The sequence below is a fragment of the Macaca thibetana genome, chromosome 1, assembly GCF_024542745.1.
Source record: "Macaca thibetana thibetana isolate TM-01 chromosome 1, ASM2454274v1, whole genome shotgun sequence".
In the NCBI taxonomy this organism is placed as follows: domain Eukaryota; kingdom Metazoa; phylum Chordata; class Mammalia; order Primates; family Cercopithecidae; genus Macaca; species Macaca thibetana.
In genome coordinates, this window is record NC_065578.1 from 618,111 (window position 1) to 638,254 (window position 20,144).

Below are 20,144 nucleotides of genomic sequence, written 5' to 3' on the forward strand. Positions count from 1 at the left end.
CTCTACTAAAAATACAAAAAAATTAGCCGGGCGAGGTGGCGGCGCCTGTAGTCCCAGCTACTTGGGAGGCTGAGGCAGGAGAAAGGCGTGAACCTGGGAGGCGGAGCTTGCAGTGAGCTGAGATCACACCACTGCGCTCCAGCCTGGGCAACAGAGCGGACTCCTTCCAAAAAAAAGCAAATATTAGCTGGTCATGGTGCAAGGGCCTGTAGTCCCAGTTACTAGGGAAGCTGAGGCAGGAGAATCACTTGAACCAGGTATGCAGAGGTTGCAGCGAGCTGAGATCGTGCCACTGTACTCCAGCCCTGGTAAGAGTAAGACTCTGTCTCAAAAAAAAAAAAAAGAAATGATGGAACATAGGTTCTTGTCCTGGAAAATCTGCCTTTCCTCTGCTCGGGATGGCTGCGTTCTGACACGAGGGTGCCTGTGGTCCCTGGCTGCCTGCTGAGTGCCTGCTGTGTACAGGCCCCACACCTTACAGCTCACGTGCATCCCAGGTGCCCTCTCATCCACTCTGAGACACAGGCAGAGGACACTGACAAGGCGTTCAGATGAGGGAGCAGTGCGGCTGGGGCTGGGAAATGGGGTGGGGGGCCGGGCTCCAGGTGGCAGCTACTGATGGGGCAGCTGTCAGAGTCAATCCCTTTGAAATGAAGTCTTTGTGTGGGGGAGCTGCAGAGGGGGAGGGCGGGACAGGGAGGGAGGAGGCCCTGGTGGGAAGGGCCCTGCAAGGCCTGCCCAGAGCACCAGGAGCTGGCTGGGACTGGAGACTGGTGCGGCTGGAGCTGCAGCTGCCTGGCAGAGGGGAAACTGAGGTGGGGGTGTGGCTCTGGGACAGACATCAGGGCAGGACATCCCTAGCAAGGGTCCACGGTCTGGCTGGGAGATGTGGACTAGCTGCAACGTGGGGCGGGGTTAAAGGTCTTCTAGGGTGGCCCTGGGGAGCACAGCTCTGCACCTGAACACCACCCCGGCCGCAGGCCTGCAGCGTCAGGAGCATGAGTGAGCAGGGAAGGGAGATGGAGGAGGAGGAGGGAGGCGGTGCTTCGGACACAGCACCTATGCTGCCCCGGGGACCTCCTGACCACCAGGCCTCAGCCCTGCCGTGCCCAGGGTGGCCGAGGCCCCTGCTGCTGCCCGGCCGGCTGGTGGCCGGGCTCCTGCTGCACCTCCTGCTGCCCGCCACAGCCTTCCTGCTGGTGCTCCTGCCCGCAGCGGCCGTCGTCTACCTGGGATTCCTGTGCCACTCGAGGGTGAGCCTGTGCCCCATGGGCGGGGGACTAGCTGGGGTCCTGGGGAGTGGGCGTGCCCTGCGGCTGAAGGCCTCTGTGCCCCTTTCCAGTATTGCCCCTTGTCCTCGGAGACACATGTGCCCCTACCTGGCAGCCCCTTCTCCCAAGCACCCCCACCAGCCACAGCCAAAAAAGGGCTTTTGTTTTTCACCCAAGGGACAGCTCTGTCCCCACCCCGAGGCCTCCCGGCCTTGTACCAGGGGCCACCAGGGCCTGGACAGCTGGGTGGGGGTGGGAAGAGAACGGGGTTCCAGGAAAAGAAGATGAAAATGTTGTCAGGTTTCACTAACGCACAGCCCCCCGTCCCTCCAACACACACGGCCCCTCCCAGGCCCTCCTGCCAGGGCGGGGCTTCCCCCCTGTGGAGTGGGCTGTGGCCTGGTCTGGGGGCGGGGGTTTAGGCAGATGGCCCCGGGCCCCTTTCTGCTGGCATGGGGGATGGCGCCAGCTGGTGATGGGACGGCGCAGGGGGACAGAACACGGCAGTGGGCGCTTTTTCTGAGCCTCCCCTCAAGGGACCCTGCTCGGCCCTTTACCTGCTGCGTCCCGGATCTCCGGTTCACCCCCAGCACTGCCTGGCCCACAGCGGCCCGCCCCTCCCCTCTCTCCGCCCCGCCCCTCCTTCGCCCAGGCCCTAATCCTTCATCCCTCCATCTCCCCCTCCCTCTCCCCACCCTGCTCAGCCCGCCCCGGCCCCTCTATCGCCCCGTCCCTGCTCTTTCATCTTCTCTATCTGCCACTCCTCTCTCCCGCCCTGCACCCTTCCATCTCCTTTTGCCGCGGCCTAGCATCCTTTCTCCCACCCCGCTCCCTCTGCCCTCCCCTCTCCACCCTGCTCCGGCCCACCCATCCCTCACCGTCCGGCCCTCACCGCCCCTTCATCACCCTGACCCACCCACCCCCTCTCCTCCACCCCTGCCCTCTATCACCCTGCCCTGCTCCCCTCCCGTCCACATCCCGTCCCGCCCCCTCTCCTCCGCCCCCTCCTCTCCCTCCATCACCCTGTCCCGCTCCCTCTTCTCTCCCTTCCGGAAGCTCCATCACCCCGCCCGCCCCCCACTGACCGCCCGCCCGGCCCCCAGGTCCACCCCGCTCCCGGTCCCGGGTGCCGCGCGCTGTTCTCGGACCGCGGCTCCGCGGCGCTCATCGTGTTCGGGCTTCTCTCGCTGCCGCCGCTGCTGGTGCTCGCCTCGGCCGTCCGCGCCCGCCTGGCCCGGCGCCTCCGCCCGCTGCTGCCTCCGCCCGCTGGGACCCCCGGACCCCGCCGCCCCCCGGGGCGCCCCGACGGGGACGAGCAACTCTGCGCCTGGGTGTGACCCGGCGGCCGCTGCGAAACCCCGAGAGGCCTCCGAGCTCGCGCGGGACCCCATCGCGTGGCCCGGCCCGGGAAACTGAGGGTCGCGCCCGCTCCCCCTTCCTGGCTGCGCGCGCAGCGCTCCCGGCTACGACCCCGGCCTCCCCCGCCCGCAGCCCCGCCCCCGCCACGGAGTGCAGAGGAGGGGAGGGGAGTGCAGGGGAGGGGAGGGGAGTGCAGGGGAGGGGAGGGGAGGGGAGTGCAGGGGAGGGGAGGGGAGGGGAGGGGAGGGGAGTGCAGGGGAGGGGAGGGGAGTGCAGGGGAGGGGACGGGAGGGGAGTGCAGGGGAGGGGAGGGGAGGGGAGTGCAGGGGAGGGGAGGGGAGTGCAGGGGAGGGGAGGGCAAGGCAGAGCCCGGCAGGCGGCCCTCAGAGGAGGGGGTCAGGCCCCAGCCCCAAGGCCTCTCCCGTCTGCCCAGGTCCCGGCCTCCGGCGTCCAGGGCTCTGGGACTCCCAGGAGAGACGCCCACGCTCGGCCACGCCCAGGGTTCCAGAAGCCCACGGGTGGCGGCAGCGGGGCTCAGCCTGTGGCAGCCTCGCATTCAGACAGGCGCCAGCATCTGTGGGCTCTCTCGGGATGACTCTAAGATCTCACTGACTCTGGTGTTCCTCGGTCTCACCAGCACGTCCCAGCTGGGCCGAGCTCACACCCACCCTGTTTGGTGTAAGCCACAGGTCCACAACGGTCATCAGCTCCGGAAATCCCTCAACCATTATCTCCAGTTTCACCACGAATTCCTTCTCCATATCCTCGCCGCTTCCTTTTTTACCCCCTCATCAAATTACTCTCTTCTGTCTAATCTGCTGATTAACTCATTCATTTTATCTTAAATTATTATGTTAACATATCCAGGCCAGGCACTATGGCTCACGTCTGTAATCCTAGCACTTTGGGACGACCAGATGGGTGGATCATCTGAGGCCAGGAGTTCGAGACAAGCCTGGCCAATATGGTGAAACCCCGTCTCTACTAAAAATACAAAAATTAGCTGGCTATGGTGGTGGGCACCTGTAACCCCAGCTACTTGGGAGCTGATGCAGGAGAATCACTTGAACCCAGGAGGTGGAGTTTGCAGCGAGCCGAAATCGTGCCACTGCACTCCAGCCTGGACGACAAGAGCAAGACTCCATCTTAAAAACAAACAAACAAAAAAACAACAAAAATTAGCTGGCCATGGCGGTGCACACCTGTAGTCCCAGCTACTCAGGAGGCTGAGGCACAAGAATTGTTTAAACTCTGGAGGCAGATGTTGGAGTGAGCTGAGATGGCGCCACTGCACTCCAGCCTGCGTGACAAAGTGAAACTCCATCTCAAAAAAAAAAAAGGGGAGGGGGTTAACATATCTAAAAGTTACATGTGATTCTGTTTTAGATTTGTCTGATCGCTTTTTATGGTCTCTTGGTACGTGCTTACTTTTTGGATTACAGTTTTCACTTCTTAAACATATTTTATATATAGTTATTTTATATTCTGTACTAAGTAATTCCAATTTCCTAGTCTTTAGGGGTCTAAATCTGTGAATGGTTGTTTCTACTGATTCTCATCAGTAGCATGGTGGTTCTCTGAACGTTTGGTAATGTCTAATTGTCAGCTGTTATCTGTGACAATTCTGAGGTCCAACTTGGAGATGCTTCCCTCCAGAGACTATTCCCCATTTCCAGGCGAGACCACCTTGGGCCCCCTCGGTGACCCTTGAGACCCCTGGTTTAGCAGCCCCTATGCAGAGAAGCATACTTGTTCGCTGGCCGCAGGCTGGCTCTCTGTCCCTGTGTGTGTCCAGTGAATTATCGGCTTTCCCAGCCACTTCCCTTCATCATCCGGGCCTCCACATTACTCTGTTTGTTTACTGAGAGAGAGTCTTGCTCTGCCGCCCAGGCAGAGTGCAGTGGTGAGCTCCTAGCTCCCTGCAGCCTCGACCTCCTGGGCTCAAGTGATCCTCCTGCCTCAGTCTCCCAAGTAGCTGCGACTACAGAGTGCACCACCACACCCAGCTAATTTAAAATTTTTTGTAGAGACGGGGTCTCATCATGTTGCCCAGGCTGGTCTCGAACTCCTGGGCACAAGCAATCCTCTCGCCTCGGCTTCCTAAAGTGTTGGGATTATAAGCATGAACCACCCGACCTGGCCTTATTTATTTTTGCTGTTTAATTTTGGGGGAGCCTTGGAGATATTTACTTTCTTGGAAGCCCAGCAGTCTATTAAAAATGTATGCTCATAGTAATTCATCCAGAAGCTGGTTGTTGCTGGAAGGCCTTTTAAGGGATCTAGTACATCATATTGCCAGCAGGGCTCAGCCTGTGACCAGCAAGGTCTGGGCTCCGTCTGGGGCCAGGGTCAAGGCTCAGCCTGTGATCAGGGTCGAAGCTCATTCCGTGGCCTTGAGCACAGCCTGGTGTGTGGCTGGGTCAAGTCCAGCAGAAGTCTCGGGGTTTTCCAGCCTCCATCCGAGTCCGACTTTGATGCCTTTCCTGGTCAGACAGGCGCTGGGCCAGTGGCCAAGCTGCCAGGATGGCTTCCCCGGGGCCACGGCTGCCTTCCTTCCCCTCCTGCCTGGGCTGGCTCTGGCCACCACTAGGGGTTGAAGATGAGGGCTCTCCTGGGAAGCTCTTGGCTGAGCATCGCCTGGCCCCGGAGCCATGAAAACAACAGCTGGGCCTGGTGGGGGTGGGGAGGCTCAGTGGAGAGGCCAGCTCCCTTGGCTGCTGGGCAGGGGCTTCTGTCCACAGCTGCCTCAGGCATTTGTTTCCAAAGGTGTTTCCAGCTTCCCAGGCCCACCCTGAGGTCCCGCACTGCCAGGGAGGTTGATGGCACGGAGCAGCGAAGCCCGGCCCCAGCCCCAGCTGCCAGATCAGCTCGCAGAGGAACACCTGTGGGGGCCTGTGGGCGGTTCAGAGGGGTGTAGGAACGCGCCTGTGGCAGGCCATAGCCCCGATAGCAGAGGCCTGGCCTGCGGAAAAGAAGCAAGGAAGGGGTGATTCAGGAAGGCCAGAGCCCCTGTGCTGGGGCAGGGGCCCCAGCCCCTAGGACAGGACAGGCCCCACGTTGGAAGGCAGGGGCCCCACCCCCTAGGACTGAACAGACTCCCTGTTGAGGCCCCTGGGTTCTTCCTGGGCCGGTCCTTGCCTGGCCTCTTTCATGGATCCTAAGCAGCTTCCTTATTGGCCACCATCTGGGAAGCCAGGAGGGGGGCATGAAATGAGGAGGAGGTGGGGGCCCCAGCCAGGGTGCCCCTCCTCAAGGCCCCAGGTATACAGTTGGCCTTTGCCCAGTCCTTCTAGCCCCTGCCAGGGAAGGACTCCACCTGGACCCCACGAATCTCTCCCAACTTTTGCCCAGCATGGCGCCCATGATCAAAACCCCGCTTCAGGGCCCTGGGTCCCCAGGCCGGCCCCCACCCTGAGGGTGCCTCTACACCCCTTTCCCCAGAGCCCCTCCCCCAGCCTGAGGGCCAGGAGCAGCCTCCTCTTCCTGCAGTCTCTACCGCAGCTCTCCCCTGGCCCAGGGGCCTGAACTCCTCGGGTGGAGGAGCTGAGCTGCAGGGTGGCTGTGGGGACCTCAGGGTGGCCATGGGGGCCTTGGGGTGGCCGTGGGGTGGCTGTGGGGGCCTTGGGGTGGCTGTGGGGGCCTTGGGGTGGCCATGGGGACTGTGGGGTGGCTGTGGAGGCCTCGGGGTGGCTGTGGGGACCTCTGCCTGGCGTTCTTTCCCAGTGGCTGGAGCCCCTGCCTTGTCCGAAAGGGAGCCCGGAGTGTGTGTGCCTGTGTGTGTCCCATCTGTGTCCCCATCATGCCTCATTCTGGGGCAGGGGGGCAGTAAGGGGCCCCGCCCCACTGGATGGAGCGAGCTTCCCACCTTGCCCCGTGTCATTTCCTGATTTGCAAAATATTTCCTGGGAGCACAGTTGTTGGCAAGCACAGCCTCAGACGGTGTGAACAGCTGGGGGGCCCCTCAGATGTGGCTCCCTCTGTCCCTCTGGCCTGTGCTGGCCTGCCCCTGCCCCCAGGCCTGTAAGCTGGGAAGGCTGTGGGGCAGGAACTCCCCAGGGTTAGTGGGCTGGTCTGAGGGCTAAGGCCCCTGCTCCCAGCCCCGCCCAACCTGCCTCTGGGGAGTCCCTCGTGTGTGGACACAGGTCAGTCCCTCCCTGCTACCTCCTTCCGACCCTGGTCCAGGCCCCTGGGAGTTTTGGGTCTGCCCAGGGCTGTGGTCTGAGCCTGTCCTGACTGTGTCTAGGGAAGGAGCAGTGTGTCGTCCTCCTCTCCCTTTCGGGGAAGGATGTCCCAGGAGAGAGGCAAAGTGAGGGGACCCACACAAGGAAGGGGCCCTGCTATTGGGAAACCCGGGGTCATTCAGGCTGTTACTCTCTGGCTCCCACGGGGCCGGGCTCTGTTCTCGCTGCGGCGAATCTCCTGCCCCCACCGAGGCCAGCAGCAGCCTCCACCCGGCTTCTGAATACTGCACTCAGGAGCCCGGCCACCCCTCCCAAAGGCCCCCAGCCTGCTCTGCCCCTGCTGTCCTGGTGCAGGGCCCTCCTGCCCACCCCACCCTGGTCTCAGTACTCGAGGTTCCTTCTCTCTGCCCGGAAGTCTCTTCCTCGAGTACCCTTGCGTGTGAGTCCCCAGTGACCCCCCGTTCTCACAGGGAAAACAAGTAGACCGTATCTTTCCTAGCTGGTCACGGCCCACCCCTCCTAGCCTGGCAGTGCTGGCCCGGCGCCTGTGTGTCCCCAGCACTGAGGCCGGGGTGCGGCTGTGCCCAGCACACAGACGAGGGATGGATGGACAGATGCAGATGGTGCGGCTCCCGCCCCCTACCCAGGCTGCTACCCGCCACCCCAGCTGCTGCTGGCACAGGGGACTGAGTGGGGTCAGCTCTGGGGCCAGAGGGGCAGTCCTGGGCTCCTGGGAAGTGAAAAGTGACCCCAGGACCTGTCTTTGACTCCAGTGAGCAGGCTGAGTCTAGGAGCTGGGTGGGCCCTGCTCTCTTGGTGACCCCGGCTCTGCCCCACTTACTGTTATGGGGTGGGGTCCCGGGCTCAGGCACACCCCAGAGCAGTGCCTCAGGCCCGCACTGCTGCCCCTCACCGCCCCTTCCATCTGTTCCAGTGTGTGCTTGAGTACATTTATGAGATACAGGAAAACAGCAACCAAAGGCGCCGGGTGCGGGCCTGGGCGTTCTGCCCTCGGCTTGGGTCAGGGGTGGGGTCAGAGGTTTCAGGAGCTGCCCTTTTCCCCGGGGTCAAACATGACCACAGCCAGCTGGGGACAAAAGGCCCTTCTTCTTCTGCAGAAGCCTGGATTGTGCGGAGGAGGGAGCATTCCCAAAGGCGGGTGGGGGCGGGGCGGTGCCCGGGCGAGAGCAGCGTCCCCAGCTTCCCGGAACCCCCTCCACCTGCCTGCAGACAGACCGGCAGGGCAGGCCGGCTCCGGGAAGTGAGGCACAAGGACTCCCACAGCCCAGGCCCAGACCGTGGGGGCAGGGTGGCCGCAGCCACACCAGGCTGCTCCCCACCCCGTGGGGCCCAAGGCCACCAGGATCAGACAGGGGCTATGCCTGCAGGAGGCAGAAGGCTTGGGGCCAGGAGCCACTGTGATCTGGCCTGACCCGTCCTTGCCCTGCCTATCTTACCCCGGGCCCTTCTCCCTGGAGAGTGGAGGGTTCCGGCTGTTATATTTGTGCTTCCTCTGGTGTCTGCCTCAAGTCCGGCCCGGGCCCTGACACTGCACCTCTGGCTGACCCCATGTTCTCTGAGACCCTCTGTCCACGTCCTTCCTCTGCGGTGGAGACAGCGGGTGGAGGGCAGGACATAGGAATGAGTCCTGAAGGCTGAGGAGCAGGGGGAGAGCTGACGGGGAGGGTCTCCTAGCAGGAGGGACTCCAGGCAGAGCTGGGAGCAAGGCAGGTGGCTGAGCTCGGCCCACGCTGGGTGGAGGCCAGGCCTCCTGTGCCTTCTCCCGCTGACGGCGAGCTGAAGGGAGGAGGGCGGCAGCTTCCTTGAGGGCCTGAGTCACAGCCAAGAAGACCCACTCACTTTTTCCAGAAGTGAGGGAAACTTCCCCGTCAGCCCAGCAGTGTGAGGTGTGACTGTGGCCCGCCTGCTGGGCAGGGGTGGGGGACGAGCAGGCCACTGGCTGTGAGCCTCCCCAGGGTGGGGGACCCTCGGCCCAGCTCCCTGCTTGACTACCTGGGCGTGCCTCCGCAGGGTCTGCAGCCAGCTTCCGGTCAGACTTCAGGTCCTCCAGCGGCTGTGGCCTTGAGCGTCATCTCCACAGCAGCCCCTGTGTACTGGGGGCTGGGGGGCCTGGTAAGGCCCCTCGGAGTGGCACAGCTCGCACTCTGGGGACCCAAAGTCCCCCCACCAGGCCCAGGCGGAAGCACAAGGCATTTCTGGTCCCAGCGGAGGCCTGAGGTCTGTGGAGCCCAGCCAGCACCTCCACTGCCAAGATCCCTGGCAGGGGGGGCGGGGGGCGCCGGCGGGGACACAGCTCTCCCTTGTTCCTGCCGCCAGCTCCTCAGACTCAGCCTGCCGCTTCCTTTTTTAGGCAAAGTCGAGCGCTGGCCGCTCGTCTGCACGCCCCGCGGTGTCTCACCTGCCTGAAAGGGAGGAAGGAAGCCCATGGAGCCCCATCCGTTCTCCTGCGGGGCATCCTCCAGGAGAGGGTGGGGAAGGAGGGGACATCCTGGCAGACACACCCCCATCCCCCGCCCCCCAGCTCTGAGCTGAGGAGGCCCAGGGAGAGTGCCATGGCTACTGGAGGGAGGGCTGGGGTGGGGTTCTCCTGTCCAGGGGATACTGCTGGCCCAGCCCCACCTGAGCGAGGGAAATCTGCCCTGGGGGCCTCAGGACACCCCCTGCAGCCAGCCACCTCTAGTCTGGGCCTCACCAAGACCCCAAGACCCAAGAGCTCCTGGCTCACCAGTGGGCCCCTCCAGTCCTGCCGGGGGTGTTTCTTGGGTCCTGGAGTCTGGGCCCCTCATTGAGTAGGGTATATGGGTAACAGGCCCAGTGTGGTACCACTGGACAGGGCCTGAAGCAGCCGTCTCCCACTCCCACGCCTCTTCCTCCAAGCAGCCCAGGTGTGGTGGGAGCTTCGAGTCTCCCTCAGATTCCTGTCTTCTGTCCCCTTTCAAGGCACTGTGTCCTTCTACGTGCCACCCCATGGCCCTTCCAATCTCTGCTGGTCAGTCCCTAGGACACGTATCCTATTCCCCCAGACACCCACCTGCCTCCAGCTCTGTGGCCAAGGTGAAACCAGGCTCTGGACGTTTTCTGGTGCCACCGCCAGCCCCTGGGGTTCTCTTGGGTCTGGCTGCAGGGACCCCAGCACCCAGAGTCACGGCAGTGGTGGGCATGGGGAGGGCCTAGCCTGGTACCTCCCTGCTGGGCTCCTGCGGCTGGGGGTGGGAGATGGGTGGAGAGCGCGGTCCGCACAGCCTCAGCCGGGAGAGGGAGACTGGAGTGTGTGTGTGTGCGTGCCCACGCGTGCATGCCTCGGTCGTATTTCGGCTGGTGCTGCGTGTTCCTGCGTGTCGGGGTCCGCTGGTGCGCCTCTCCGGGGTTTGTGCACGTGGCCCTCCGCTCGCACAGGAGGACGGGGGCGTGACCTCGCCGTGGGTGTGGCCGTTCGGGGCGGGGCCTCCAGGGGGCGGGGCCGGCCTGGTCCGCGCGGTGACGCGCCCTGCAGCCGCGAGCGAGCGAGCGAGACAGCCAGCGAGCTGCCGAGCGCGCCGCCCCGTCCGTCGCGCGCGATGCTCCCCTGGACGGCGCTCGGCCTGGCCCTGAGCTTGCGGCTGGCGCTGGCGCGGAGCGACGCGGAGAGCGGTGAGTGCGGCAGACGGCCGGGCCGGGGTTGGGGCCCCTGGTGCCCGCTCTGCGCCGCTGCCCGCGCAGGGCCGTTGCTGTCCCCTGCTCCGGGCCGGCGGGCGGGCTGGGAGGCTGCGGGAGCCGGGCGTGGGCGCGGGCGTGGGCGTGGGCGGAGCGTCCTGCTCACCTGAGGTGGGCGGCCCAGGTGCTCCAGGCGACACCGTCCGTGAGCGCCGGGGCGTAGGGGCCGGCCCTGCGGGATCGCGGGCCTGGACGGGAAGATGGAGATGTCTGTCGACGGGGTACCTCGCCTCAGTTTCCCTACCCTTGCAAAGGCCCTCAGTGGAGGGATGGTAGGGAAATTGGAGTCGCCCCACCGCACTGGGAAAAACCGCAAGGCCGGGACTAGAATTGAGGCACGCTGCTGGTCCCTGGCTTGGTGCGGAGGGGTGGTGTGGGGGGCATCAGCCTCCACCCCGGGGGTGCCGGGAGGAAGGGGGAAGCCTGCGAGGGGTTGATCGGGCTTTCAGGCTGCTTGGGGGTGTGTGTCTTGTGTGGGTCCAGGTGGGCTGGAGGATGGAGGCCAGGGGAGGGGACACCATCTGGTAAGTGGGTTCTGTGCCTCCAGCCAGGCCATCCGGCGGGGTCATTGCTCTGCCTCCTACACCTTCCCCTGCTGCTGTGTGCCTGCCCACGGTGCCTCACCTGGAGGCTGAGCTGCGTGGCTGAACTCCAGCCTCGGGCTGCTCCTCTGAAAGCCATGCCTGGAGGGAGCAGCACCATGGCTCAGGCCTGTCCTGAGGGCCTAGGCCAGGATTCGGCTCCACCAGCTCGCAGGGTCTGTGAGGAATGGGAAGGTGTGGGGGCTTGGAGCGGGGAGTCGTCCTCTCACAGACGGGATAACACCAGCCCAGAGAGAGCTGTAGGTCCCATGGCCAGTATGCAGAGTGAAAGCCCCAAAAGTACAGGCCTCTTGCTTGGCTTAGAGTTCCTCTTTCCCCCAACCTAGGACCTTTGGGGGAGGGCAAGCACCCACCTAAGGAAAGCTGAGGCCCTGGGGGACCCTGCCTTGCTGTGGGGGTGTCTGGGGGGCCCACACCTGAGGCTGAGCATTCCTCCTTTCCCCCAGGTCCACCAGCATCAGCCCCCCGAGGGGACCTGATGTTCCTGCTGGACAGCTTGGCCAGCGTGTCTCACTACGAGTTCTCCCGGGTTCGGGAGTTTGTGGGGCAGCTGGTGGCTCCACTGCCCCTGGGCACCGGGGCCCTGCGTGCCAGCCTGGTGCACGTGGGCACTCGGCCGTCCGCTGAGTCCTCCTTCGGCCAACACAGCTCAGGCGAGGCTGCCCAGGATGCTGTTGGCGCTTCAGTCCAGCGCATGGGTGACACTCACACTGGCCTGGCGCTGGCATATGCCAAAGAACAGCTCTTTGCTGAAGCAGCAGGTGCCCGGCCAGGGGTGCCCAAGGTGCTGGTGTGGGTGACAGATGGCGGTTCCAGCGACCCCGTGGGACCCCCCATGCAGGAGCTAAAGGACCTGGGCGTCACCGCGTTCATCGTCAGCACCGGCCGAGGCAACTTCCCAGAGCTGTCAGCCGCTGTCTCAGCCCCTGCCGAGAAGCACCTGCACTTTGTGGACGTGGATGACCTGCACATCATCATCTAAGAGCTGAGGGGCTCCATTCTCGGTAGGTGGGAGGAGGCAGGGCCCAGGGATCCCTAGCTGGGAGCTGCAGGAGGAGAGGCTGGGTTGAGACTTTGGGAATATCTCATGTCCCCAGAACAGCGGCCAGGGCCTCCGGGGCTGTGGTACCCCTAGGGTGCAGGGCTGAGTGATGCAGCTTCTCTGTGCACGCTCTCCACCGGCTGACCCATGCGCCCTGCTGAGATGAGGGCTTGAGTAGCCACCTCCAAGTGTAGCTCCCTGCTGACAGGTCCAGCCCAGACCTCGAGGCCCCATGGAGTGCAGAGCCCAGGTGTAGGCCCAGGAAGAAGCTTGCGAGTCTGGGGACTCTGCAGATGGGCAGCATGTGCTCCTGGGCATGCCCACCATACCTGGAGAGGGGAGAGCCAGAAAGGTCAGGGACTGCCCCCTAGAGAGCGCGGGGTACCTCTCCTGGGTCGGGACAGCCACCGAGGGCTTTGAACAGGTTCGGACTGCAGGCCTACCGTGAGGATTTCCTGAGAGGCCAGGCCAGGGAAGGCCCGAGGCAGGAGCTGAGCAGCTCCCATTGGCTTTTTTCTGGACATCTCTGCCCCAGCCAAGCCCTGAAGGAGTTGAGGCTGGAGATGAGGAAACTGGCCATTGGCTCAGCCTGCCGTAGCCACTGAAAAATACCACTAACCCCGGGGATCTCACCAAGTCTCGTCTGTGGGTTAATCATCCACCCAGAGCCGGAAGGGGTTGGACTGTGGGTTGGAGAGGGGTGGACGGCCCGCCCCAAGGCTTCTCCAGGGACGTCTGACCCCTAGTGGCCCCAGGGTCACCCAGTGCAGCTGTGCCTGGAGGGGACCAGGAGGAAAGACTGCCTTAAGTAGCTGGAAAGGAAAAGCCTGAGGCTGCAGTGCAGAGGGGCCAGGCAGCAGGGTGGGGGCTCCTGGGAAAGAGGCTGGGTCTGAGGGTGGGGGTGGGAAGAAAGTGGCACAAGCAGCCAGCACTACAGGAGGAAGATCCTGATAGCTTTAACCCAGCGCAGACATTTATGAGCCTCGCCACAGCAGGTCACTCAGAGGGCTATGTGGGGCTTGGTGTCAAGGGCCCAGTAGTCCCCCTCTGGAGTACCCCACCCCACACTCTCCTGGGGACCCGGGGCAGGCAGCGCCTCCAGAACCCCAGGGCCTGCCCCTGTGATCTCCCATCTCCTGGCTGCAGCTCAGAGAGCCGGGCTGACCTCAGACCCGGGCCTGGCCACTCAGGCTGGGGCTGGTCCTCTGCTCTCAGGTACCACCGTGGACCCTGCTGTCTTTGAGGACCTTTGTCCTGGTCACTGATGCAGTGACCACTGATCTGGCCACTGCACCTCTCCACAAAGGACTGGGTTTGGGCTGAGGGAGGCAGGGGCGCTTCTGACAGGGCGTGAGGGGGCTGCACCCCCTTCCTCAGTCCTCCCCCAGCCAAGGCACGCTCTAAGAATCCCCAGCATCTGCGGGGCATGGCTCCAGCAGCTCCTTGGCCACGGGGCCCCGTCTTTCCTAGTGGGGCCTCCAATCTCCAGATCTTCCCCATCAGCCAGGGCCGCCCTCCAGGAGCGGAGGAGGAACTGACTGCTGCTCCCCGACCCCCTGCACCCCCCACAGACGCGATGCGGCCGCAGCAGCTGCGTGCCACGGAGATCACGTCCAGCGGCTTCCGCCTGGCCTGGCCGCCCCTGCTGACCGCAGACTCGGGCTACTACGTGCTGGAGCTGGTGCCCAGTGCCCAGCCGCGGTCTGCGAGGCGCCAGCAGCTGCCGGGGAACGCCACAGACTGGACCTGGGCCGGCCTCGACCCAGACACGGACTACGACGTGGCGCTGGTGCCTGAGTCCAACGTGCGCCTCCTGAGGCCCCAGCAACTGCGGGTGCGCACGCGGCCGGGTGAGGCAGGGCCGGGGGCTGGGCCGGCCCCCACCCAGCTCGCCGCCCTCCCCGCCCTCCCCGCCCCGGAGGAGGCCGGGCCGGAGCGCGTCGTCATCTCCCACGCCCGGCCGCGCAGCCTCCGCGTGAGCTGGGCCCCAGCGCTGGGCGCAGCCGCCGCGCTCGGCTACCACGTGCAGTTCGGGCCGCTGGGGCGCGGGGCGGCGCAGCGCGTGGAGGTGCCCGCGGGCCGCAACTGCACCACGCTGCAGGGCCCGGCGCCAGTCACCGCCTAGCTGGTGACCGTGACCGCCGCCTTCCACTCGGGCCGCGAGAGCGCGCTGTCCGCCAAGGCCCGCACGGCCGCCGGCCCGCACCCACGACCACGCCCCGTGCCCCGTGCCTCGTGCTTCGACCCCGGGGACCGCGAGCCGTGAGCCGTAAGCCGGCGTCCCCGCCCTGCCGAGAGGGCCGGCGCCGACCCCAGGGCCCCTGTGTCCCGAACCCGGTGCGGAGGCGCCCAACTCGGGAGAAGGGTGCAGGCCCGGCCTTTCCCCACGCGGACTCCGCACGACCCCGGCCCTCTCCCTGTGGCCACAGGGCTTCCCCGCCTGGCGCCTGCCCTCCAGGGCTGGGGCCTCGCCTGGTGGGACCGCGCAGCAGCTCTGGCCCCATCCCCGCCCCGAGTCAGGCGTGCTGTCGGCTCGTGGGTCGTGTTGAGAGCATCAGACCCAGGACTGTCCAGGGAGGAGCCCCGGTCAGACTCCCACGTGTGAAGACTCGGTCCCAGGTGGCAAGGGCTGGCCTGGGGTGGGCAGCTTGGGCCCTGGGCGCTGATAGGAAGTGGAAGGGGAATCGCGGGAGAAGCTGGCCCAGGTCAGGTCCCAAAGGCTTCTAAAGAAAAGGAAGGGCAGGTAGGGGCACCCGGACGCTGGTGGTGTGGCGGGGATGCTCAGCCAGCCGGGAGGCCAGCGCCTGCTGGGGACGGTGGCCCTGCCTTCATGCCCAGGACACCAGCTGGGTCCAGCTAGCAGCCACTGGGAATCAGAGGAATGGGGCAGAGCCGGGCATTCAGGACCTTGAGGACAGGTGACCCCACCCACCCACCTCCACGGTCAGGCCCCGGGACCGCACTGACCGGAAGCCTTGTGTGGGAGCGCTTCCCAGGGGCTGCAGGGACGACGCTCTCCAGGGAGGCCCCAGCGACCACACCATCTTTTGGCTGTGAGAGGTCTCGCCCCTGGGCCACATGCTGTCACTACTCACTACCCTGGGGCCCGCGGGCGAGTTGCCTAGGGTGGGGGTGCCTAGCCAGGCGCACTCCCTGCCCCGCCTAGTCCTTGGCTCCCAGGACTGTGGTGTCACGCAATGCTCACCTCCCCTCTTCCCCACTAACGTCCCAGACGTTAAAATTCAGTAGATCGGATGTACACCGAGCCTGCAGTCTCCTCAGGATGCTTTCCTCCTCCACAAACAGCAGCCACGGACAGGACAGCTTGTGAAGTTCTCCTCCGCCTTTTGGGGTGTCCGGGGAGAGGAGGTGGAGCTGTCCCCTCCCAGTGCCAGGCCTCGTTGGTCCCCCCTGTGCACCTTTTATTCAGAGAGGCTGGGCCCAGGGCAGGTGGCTGGAATGCAGAGGACAAGGGGGCTGGGGCCTCTGCAGGGCCATTCCCACCACAGCCTCTGCCACGACCCATAGCCCTGGGCCCAGCCGCATGTGGGCTCCCTCTGCTGGCAAAGCCGCACCGTGCACCGCGTGGGGTCCACTGCCCCTTTCCCCAGGTGGACTCACGTGACCCCAGGAACTGCAGCACTGAGGTGGTCTCAGTCCCTCCCTGAAACCTGGTGGGCATTGTGCCAGGGGCCTCCTTCGGGACAGCTGGCCTTGCCACTGTCTCCCGAGAACCCAGCTCTGTGCATCCCATGGCCCCACCAGACACCCAAGTCCGCACCACCCACCAGCTGGGTGTGGTGACCTTTCGTGGGGGGCTGGCTGGGGTCAGGCTCACCACGCAGAGTTTGCCCTCCGGTGTGATTATAAGTGAGACACAGGAGGCCCCCCTGCCTGTGTGTGCAGGAGGTGTCTGTTGGTGGGAGGGGGGGGGCCAGCTGGCTGGACTTTGGGTTTCTCCTGAGCTCCCCTCAGCCCCCAAGTCAGGCCACGGAGGCCTGAGCAGGAGCCGGGGGCTGTGTGTGTCACTGCAGATGGCGTGCTCACAACTGCACTGCTGGTCAGCAGGTGGCCAGGGTCTCAGGCTCGGGTCTCTGGTCCCACCTCCTGTCGAGGGGTAGACTTTCCTTCATGCAGGCCCTGCCCCCTACCCCATTCTCCAGGGTGATGGCAGATCTGAGCCCACGGTCACCTGAGAGGAGATGTCCCTTGCACACTGAGCCCAGACCCAGCTCACGGAGTGCCTTGTGGGTGGCAGCGGGGCACCAGGGGCTCATTCCTGATGGCCTCGGTGGCTTCTGTGGACGACTCAGACTCACATGAGAAGCTGGGAGGGGCTCCAGCTCTGCAGTCCTGAGAGGGCAGATCGGTGGCCCTGGCCACAACCCTGCTCCCCACATACCCGTCTGGCAGAGGCTCTACCTCCATTCTGCTCATCTCTGCGCACCAAGGCCGAGCACAGCACAAGGCCTCCCAGAGAGGGTGAAAGGCACTGCCGCCTCCATCTCCGTGTCAAGGAATGCCCCTTCCAGAGGCCCTCCTCTGGGAAGTGCTGCCCCTTATGTAGCCCCAGGCATTTTGAAGTTTTTGAATCTGTACCAAGTCTGCAAACAACTCTGGCCCCGGAGTGCTCCATCCAGGCCTCTGTGAACCTGCTGTCCCGTGGCTCCTCCAGCTCCCCTGACACAATCCTGGCCCCGACTCAGTCCACTCAGAGTGCAGTGCAGAGGCTGACACCCGCCAGGACTTCCTTGCCAAGGGCCTGACCACGTCACGAGGCCACTGCACGCTTTTCGACATGCACCTGGAAATCAGGAAGGGCCATGCTGCCGTTGCCTCTAGTTGAGACAAGAAGAGCGACAAGGTTGTGATCCACGTGGCAGGTGTTCTGAAGGCCAAGGGCGGGCAGGGCTGGGGTGAGCCCTGGGCACTTTGAGGAGACCCCGGAGGGAGGCTGCTCCCACATCTAAAGAGAACCAACCTCAGGGTTTCAGGCTGGCTGCGTGCCAGACCAGTCCCTGATAGGTTGTGCAAGGTCCTTTGCTGGACAGCCTATTGCTGGCCACTGAAAGGAGAGGCAGAGAGGGCTGAAATTCGGGTCCATGCCTCCATGAGCGATGACAGAGCAGTAGCTCTCCAGCACGTGCGTGAAACTCTCCAGACACGCCGGGCGCGGTGGCTCACGCCTGTAGTCTCAACACTTTGGGAGGCCAAGGCGGGTGGATCACGAGGTCATGAGTTCAAGACCAGCCTGGCCAACATGGTGAAACCCCGTCTCTACTAAAAATACAAAAAAATTAGCCGGGTGTGGTGGCACGCGCCTGTAATCCTAGCTACTCCAGAGGCTGAAGCAGAGAATTGCTTAAACCTGGAGGGGCGGAGGTTGCAGTGAGCCGAGTTCCCACCACCGCACTCCAACCTGGGCAACAAAGCGAGACTCCAACTGAAAAAAAGAAAATAAAAAAAGAAACTCGGCCGGGCGTGGTGGCTCAAGCCTGTAATCCCAGCACTTTGGGAGGCCAAGACGGGCGGATCACGAGGTCAGGAGATCGAGACCATCCTGGCTAACACAGTGAAACCCCGTCTCTACTAAAAAAATACAAAAAACTAGCCGGGCGAGGTGGCGGGCGCCTGTAGTCCCAGCTACTTGGGAGGCTGAGGCAGGAGAATGGCGTAAACCCGGGAGGCGGAGCTTGCAGTGAGCAGAGATCCGGCCACCGCACTCCAGCCTGGGTGACAGAGCGAGACTCCGTCTCAAAAAAAAAAAAAAAAAAAAAAAAAAACTCTCCAGAGACAGCTGTTCACGAGAAGCCAGACAGAGGCCTGGGGTCTCAGTCCAGATTTCTAGGAAGTGGGGTGGCCACGCGGGGGGCACGCTGCTGGGAACCACCTAGGGAAGCTGGTTGCCGCCCTGTTTCTTGTTTCATGGTGACAGTAATAAACCAAGTCAAATCCCCGAGGCACAGCCCACATGACAGCCTCCCGCCAGAGAGGGGACAGTTTAGGACGATCAGCTCCAGGGCAGTAGCTGTGTGTTTCCTGCTTTTTTTTTTTTTTTTTTCTGAGACAGAGTCTCGTTCTGTCACCCAGGCTGGAGTGCGGTGGTGCGATCTCAGCTCACTGCAACCTCTGCCTACCAGGTTCAAGTGATTCTCCTGCCTCAGCCTCCTGAGTAGCTGTGATTATAGGTGCCACCATGCTCGGCTAAATTTTGTATTTTTAGTAGAGACAGGGTTTCTCCATGTTGGTCAGGCTGGTCTTGAACTCCTGACCTCAGGTGATCAACCGCCTCGGCCTCCCAAAGTGCTGGGATTACAGGTGTGAGCCACCACTCCTGGCAAAAATTTTTTAAGGAATGGGGGTCTTCCTATGTTACCCGGGCTGTTCTCAAACTCCTGACCACAAAGGATTCTCTTGCCTTGGCCTCCCACAATACTGGCAATGCAGACAGGAGCCAGCGTCCCTGCCTGGCACTGCTGCTTCCGTTTGCCTCTCATGAATCAGTGCACTTTGAGGAGTGTTGGCAGGGGCTGACCGGTTTCAGGGAGCCCTATGGAGAACCGTGAGCCCTGTGGCTGGAGCTGGTGTCTGTTTAGCTAATAAAGTCACACAGGTGCCTCACTGCCGTGTCTATTTGCTGATGCTACGTGGGGTTTCAGGGGCCTCCTAGCTTCCTCCTGGGGTCAAAGGTGACAGAAGAGGCAGAGGCTGGAGCTTTCTGGAGAATTTACTGACCACAGCGTGGTGCACTTGACATCAGGTGCCCGCCATGGCCGGGCCTGGGTCTGAATGCTGCCCGGGACCAGCTGCCTGCACTCCAGCAGCCCCTCCCTCCTGAAGGCCAGGTCCCCTGAGAAGAACGAGGCTGCAGAGTGATGTGGGGGCCAGTGGTGACTTCATACCACACTGTTCTCAGGTGTAAGAGGCCCGCTTCTGCCCAGGCATTGTCCGTGGAAGACATGCAGCCGGCCACTGCAGCCTCGGTCCTGGGATGCCCTGCGGCTGGGTCACAGGGGGCCACGGGCCACGCTGGGAGGCCACAGTCCTGTCGTGCCACGCAGCTCCCTGTCCCCAGAGGTCTGCTCAGATGCAGAGGTCAGAAACCACACTCGCTGCCTGAATTCTGGGAGCAGAGCCCAGTACCCACTGCCTGGCCGGGGCCTACCCTGGGACTCCAGCCCCTGTTCCCGCTGGCCCGGGCTTCCGGAGGCAACTGCGTCCCTATCCTGGCTCAAGGTCCAGGCTGCACCTGGAACCTGCACGGTCACTCCTCCAGGTCCTCAATGCTGGAGGACTCTCTCAGACAGGAAACCTTTGCGTTGGGTGCAGGGCGGGGTGCAGGGGTGGTCGCGGGGAATCGCAGGGCAAAACAGCACAGTGCGATCGCGCAGAGCCTCATATTGGCCGATGAAACGTAAACTGCTTTCTGCACTTTGTGTCCTTAGGAAGGGTGTGGGGTGTTGGCGGAAGTAGGAAACAGAAGAGGAGCCTGGGCATGCAGCGGGTCTGTCAGAGAGCAGAGCCCTCGGAGCTGCAGTGCTTGGAGGGAGGCGGTTCACCTCTGCCCACTCTCTCCATTTCTCTCTCTCTCATTTTCCTTTCAGAGATGGGTTCTTACTCTGAGCCCAGGCTGGAGTGCAGTGGTGTGATTACAGCTCACTGCAGCCTCGCCCTACCAGGCTCAAGTGATCCTCCTGCCTCAGCCTGTCCAGTAGCCATACCCTACTAGGTCCTACTTAGCCCCAGAGGCGTGCACCACCACGCCCGCTAATTGCAAAAAGTTGTTGGCCGGGCGCGGTGGCTCACACCTGTAATCCCAGCTCTTTGGGAGGCCGAGACGGGCAGATCACGAGGTCAAGAGATGGAGACCATCCTGGCTAACACGGTGAAACCCAGTCTCTACTAAAAATACAAAAAATTAGCCGGGTGTGGTGCCGGGGGCCTGTAGTCCCAGCTACTCAGGAGGCTGAGGCAG

The 20,144-nt window shown here is 63.4% G+C and overlaps 3 protein-coding genes across 3 annotated transcripts in view; 2 read left to right on the forward strand and 1 right to left on the reverse strand.

Annotated features, from left to right (window-relative positions):
* The window catches only part of AURKAIP1 (aurora kinase A interacting protein 1), a 52,787-nt gene extending 45,518 nt beyond the window's left edge, over window positions 1-7,269 (reverse strand). The window contains exon 1 of the mRNA XM_050786615.1: window positions 7,266-7,269. The gene's annotated coding sequence lies outside the window, so the exon portion shown is untranslated. The remainder of the gene's footprint in view (window positions 1-7,265) is intronic.
* On the forward strand, window positions 669-2,608 carry TMEM88B (transmembrane protein 88B). Its single transcript, XM_050786643.1, has 2 exons — window positions 669-1,253; window positions 2,375-2,608. The coding sequence occupies exons 1-2, from the start codon at window positions 999-1,001 to the stop codon at window positions 2,606-2,608; spliced, it is 489 nt and encodes a 162-aa protein (XP_050642600.1). The 5' UTR covers window positions 669-998.
* A 3,019-nt stretch (window positions 7,270-10,288) lies between the features above and the next one.
* VWA1 (von Willebrand factor A domain containing 1) lies at window positions 10,289-15,435 on the forward strand. Its single transcript, XM_050786164.1, is given in 4 exon segments — window positions 10,289-10,462; window positions 11,574-12,131; window positions 13,741-14,387; window positions 14,389-15,435. Coding segments are annotated over 4 exon segments (1,332 nt in total). The 5' UTR covers window positions 10,289-10,389; the 3' UTR covers window positions 14,443-15,435.
* The last annotated feature ends 4,709 nt before the right edge of the window (window positions 15,436-20,144 follow it).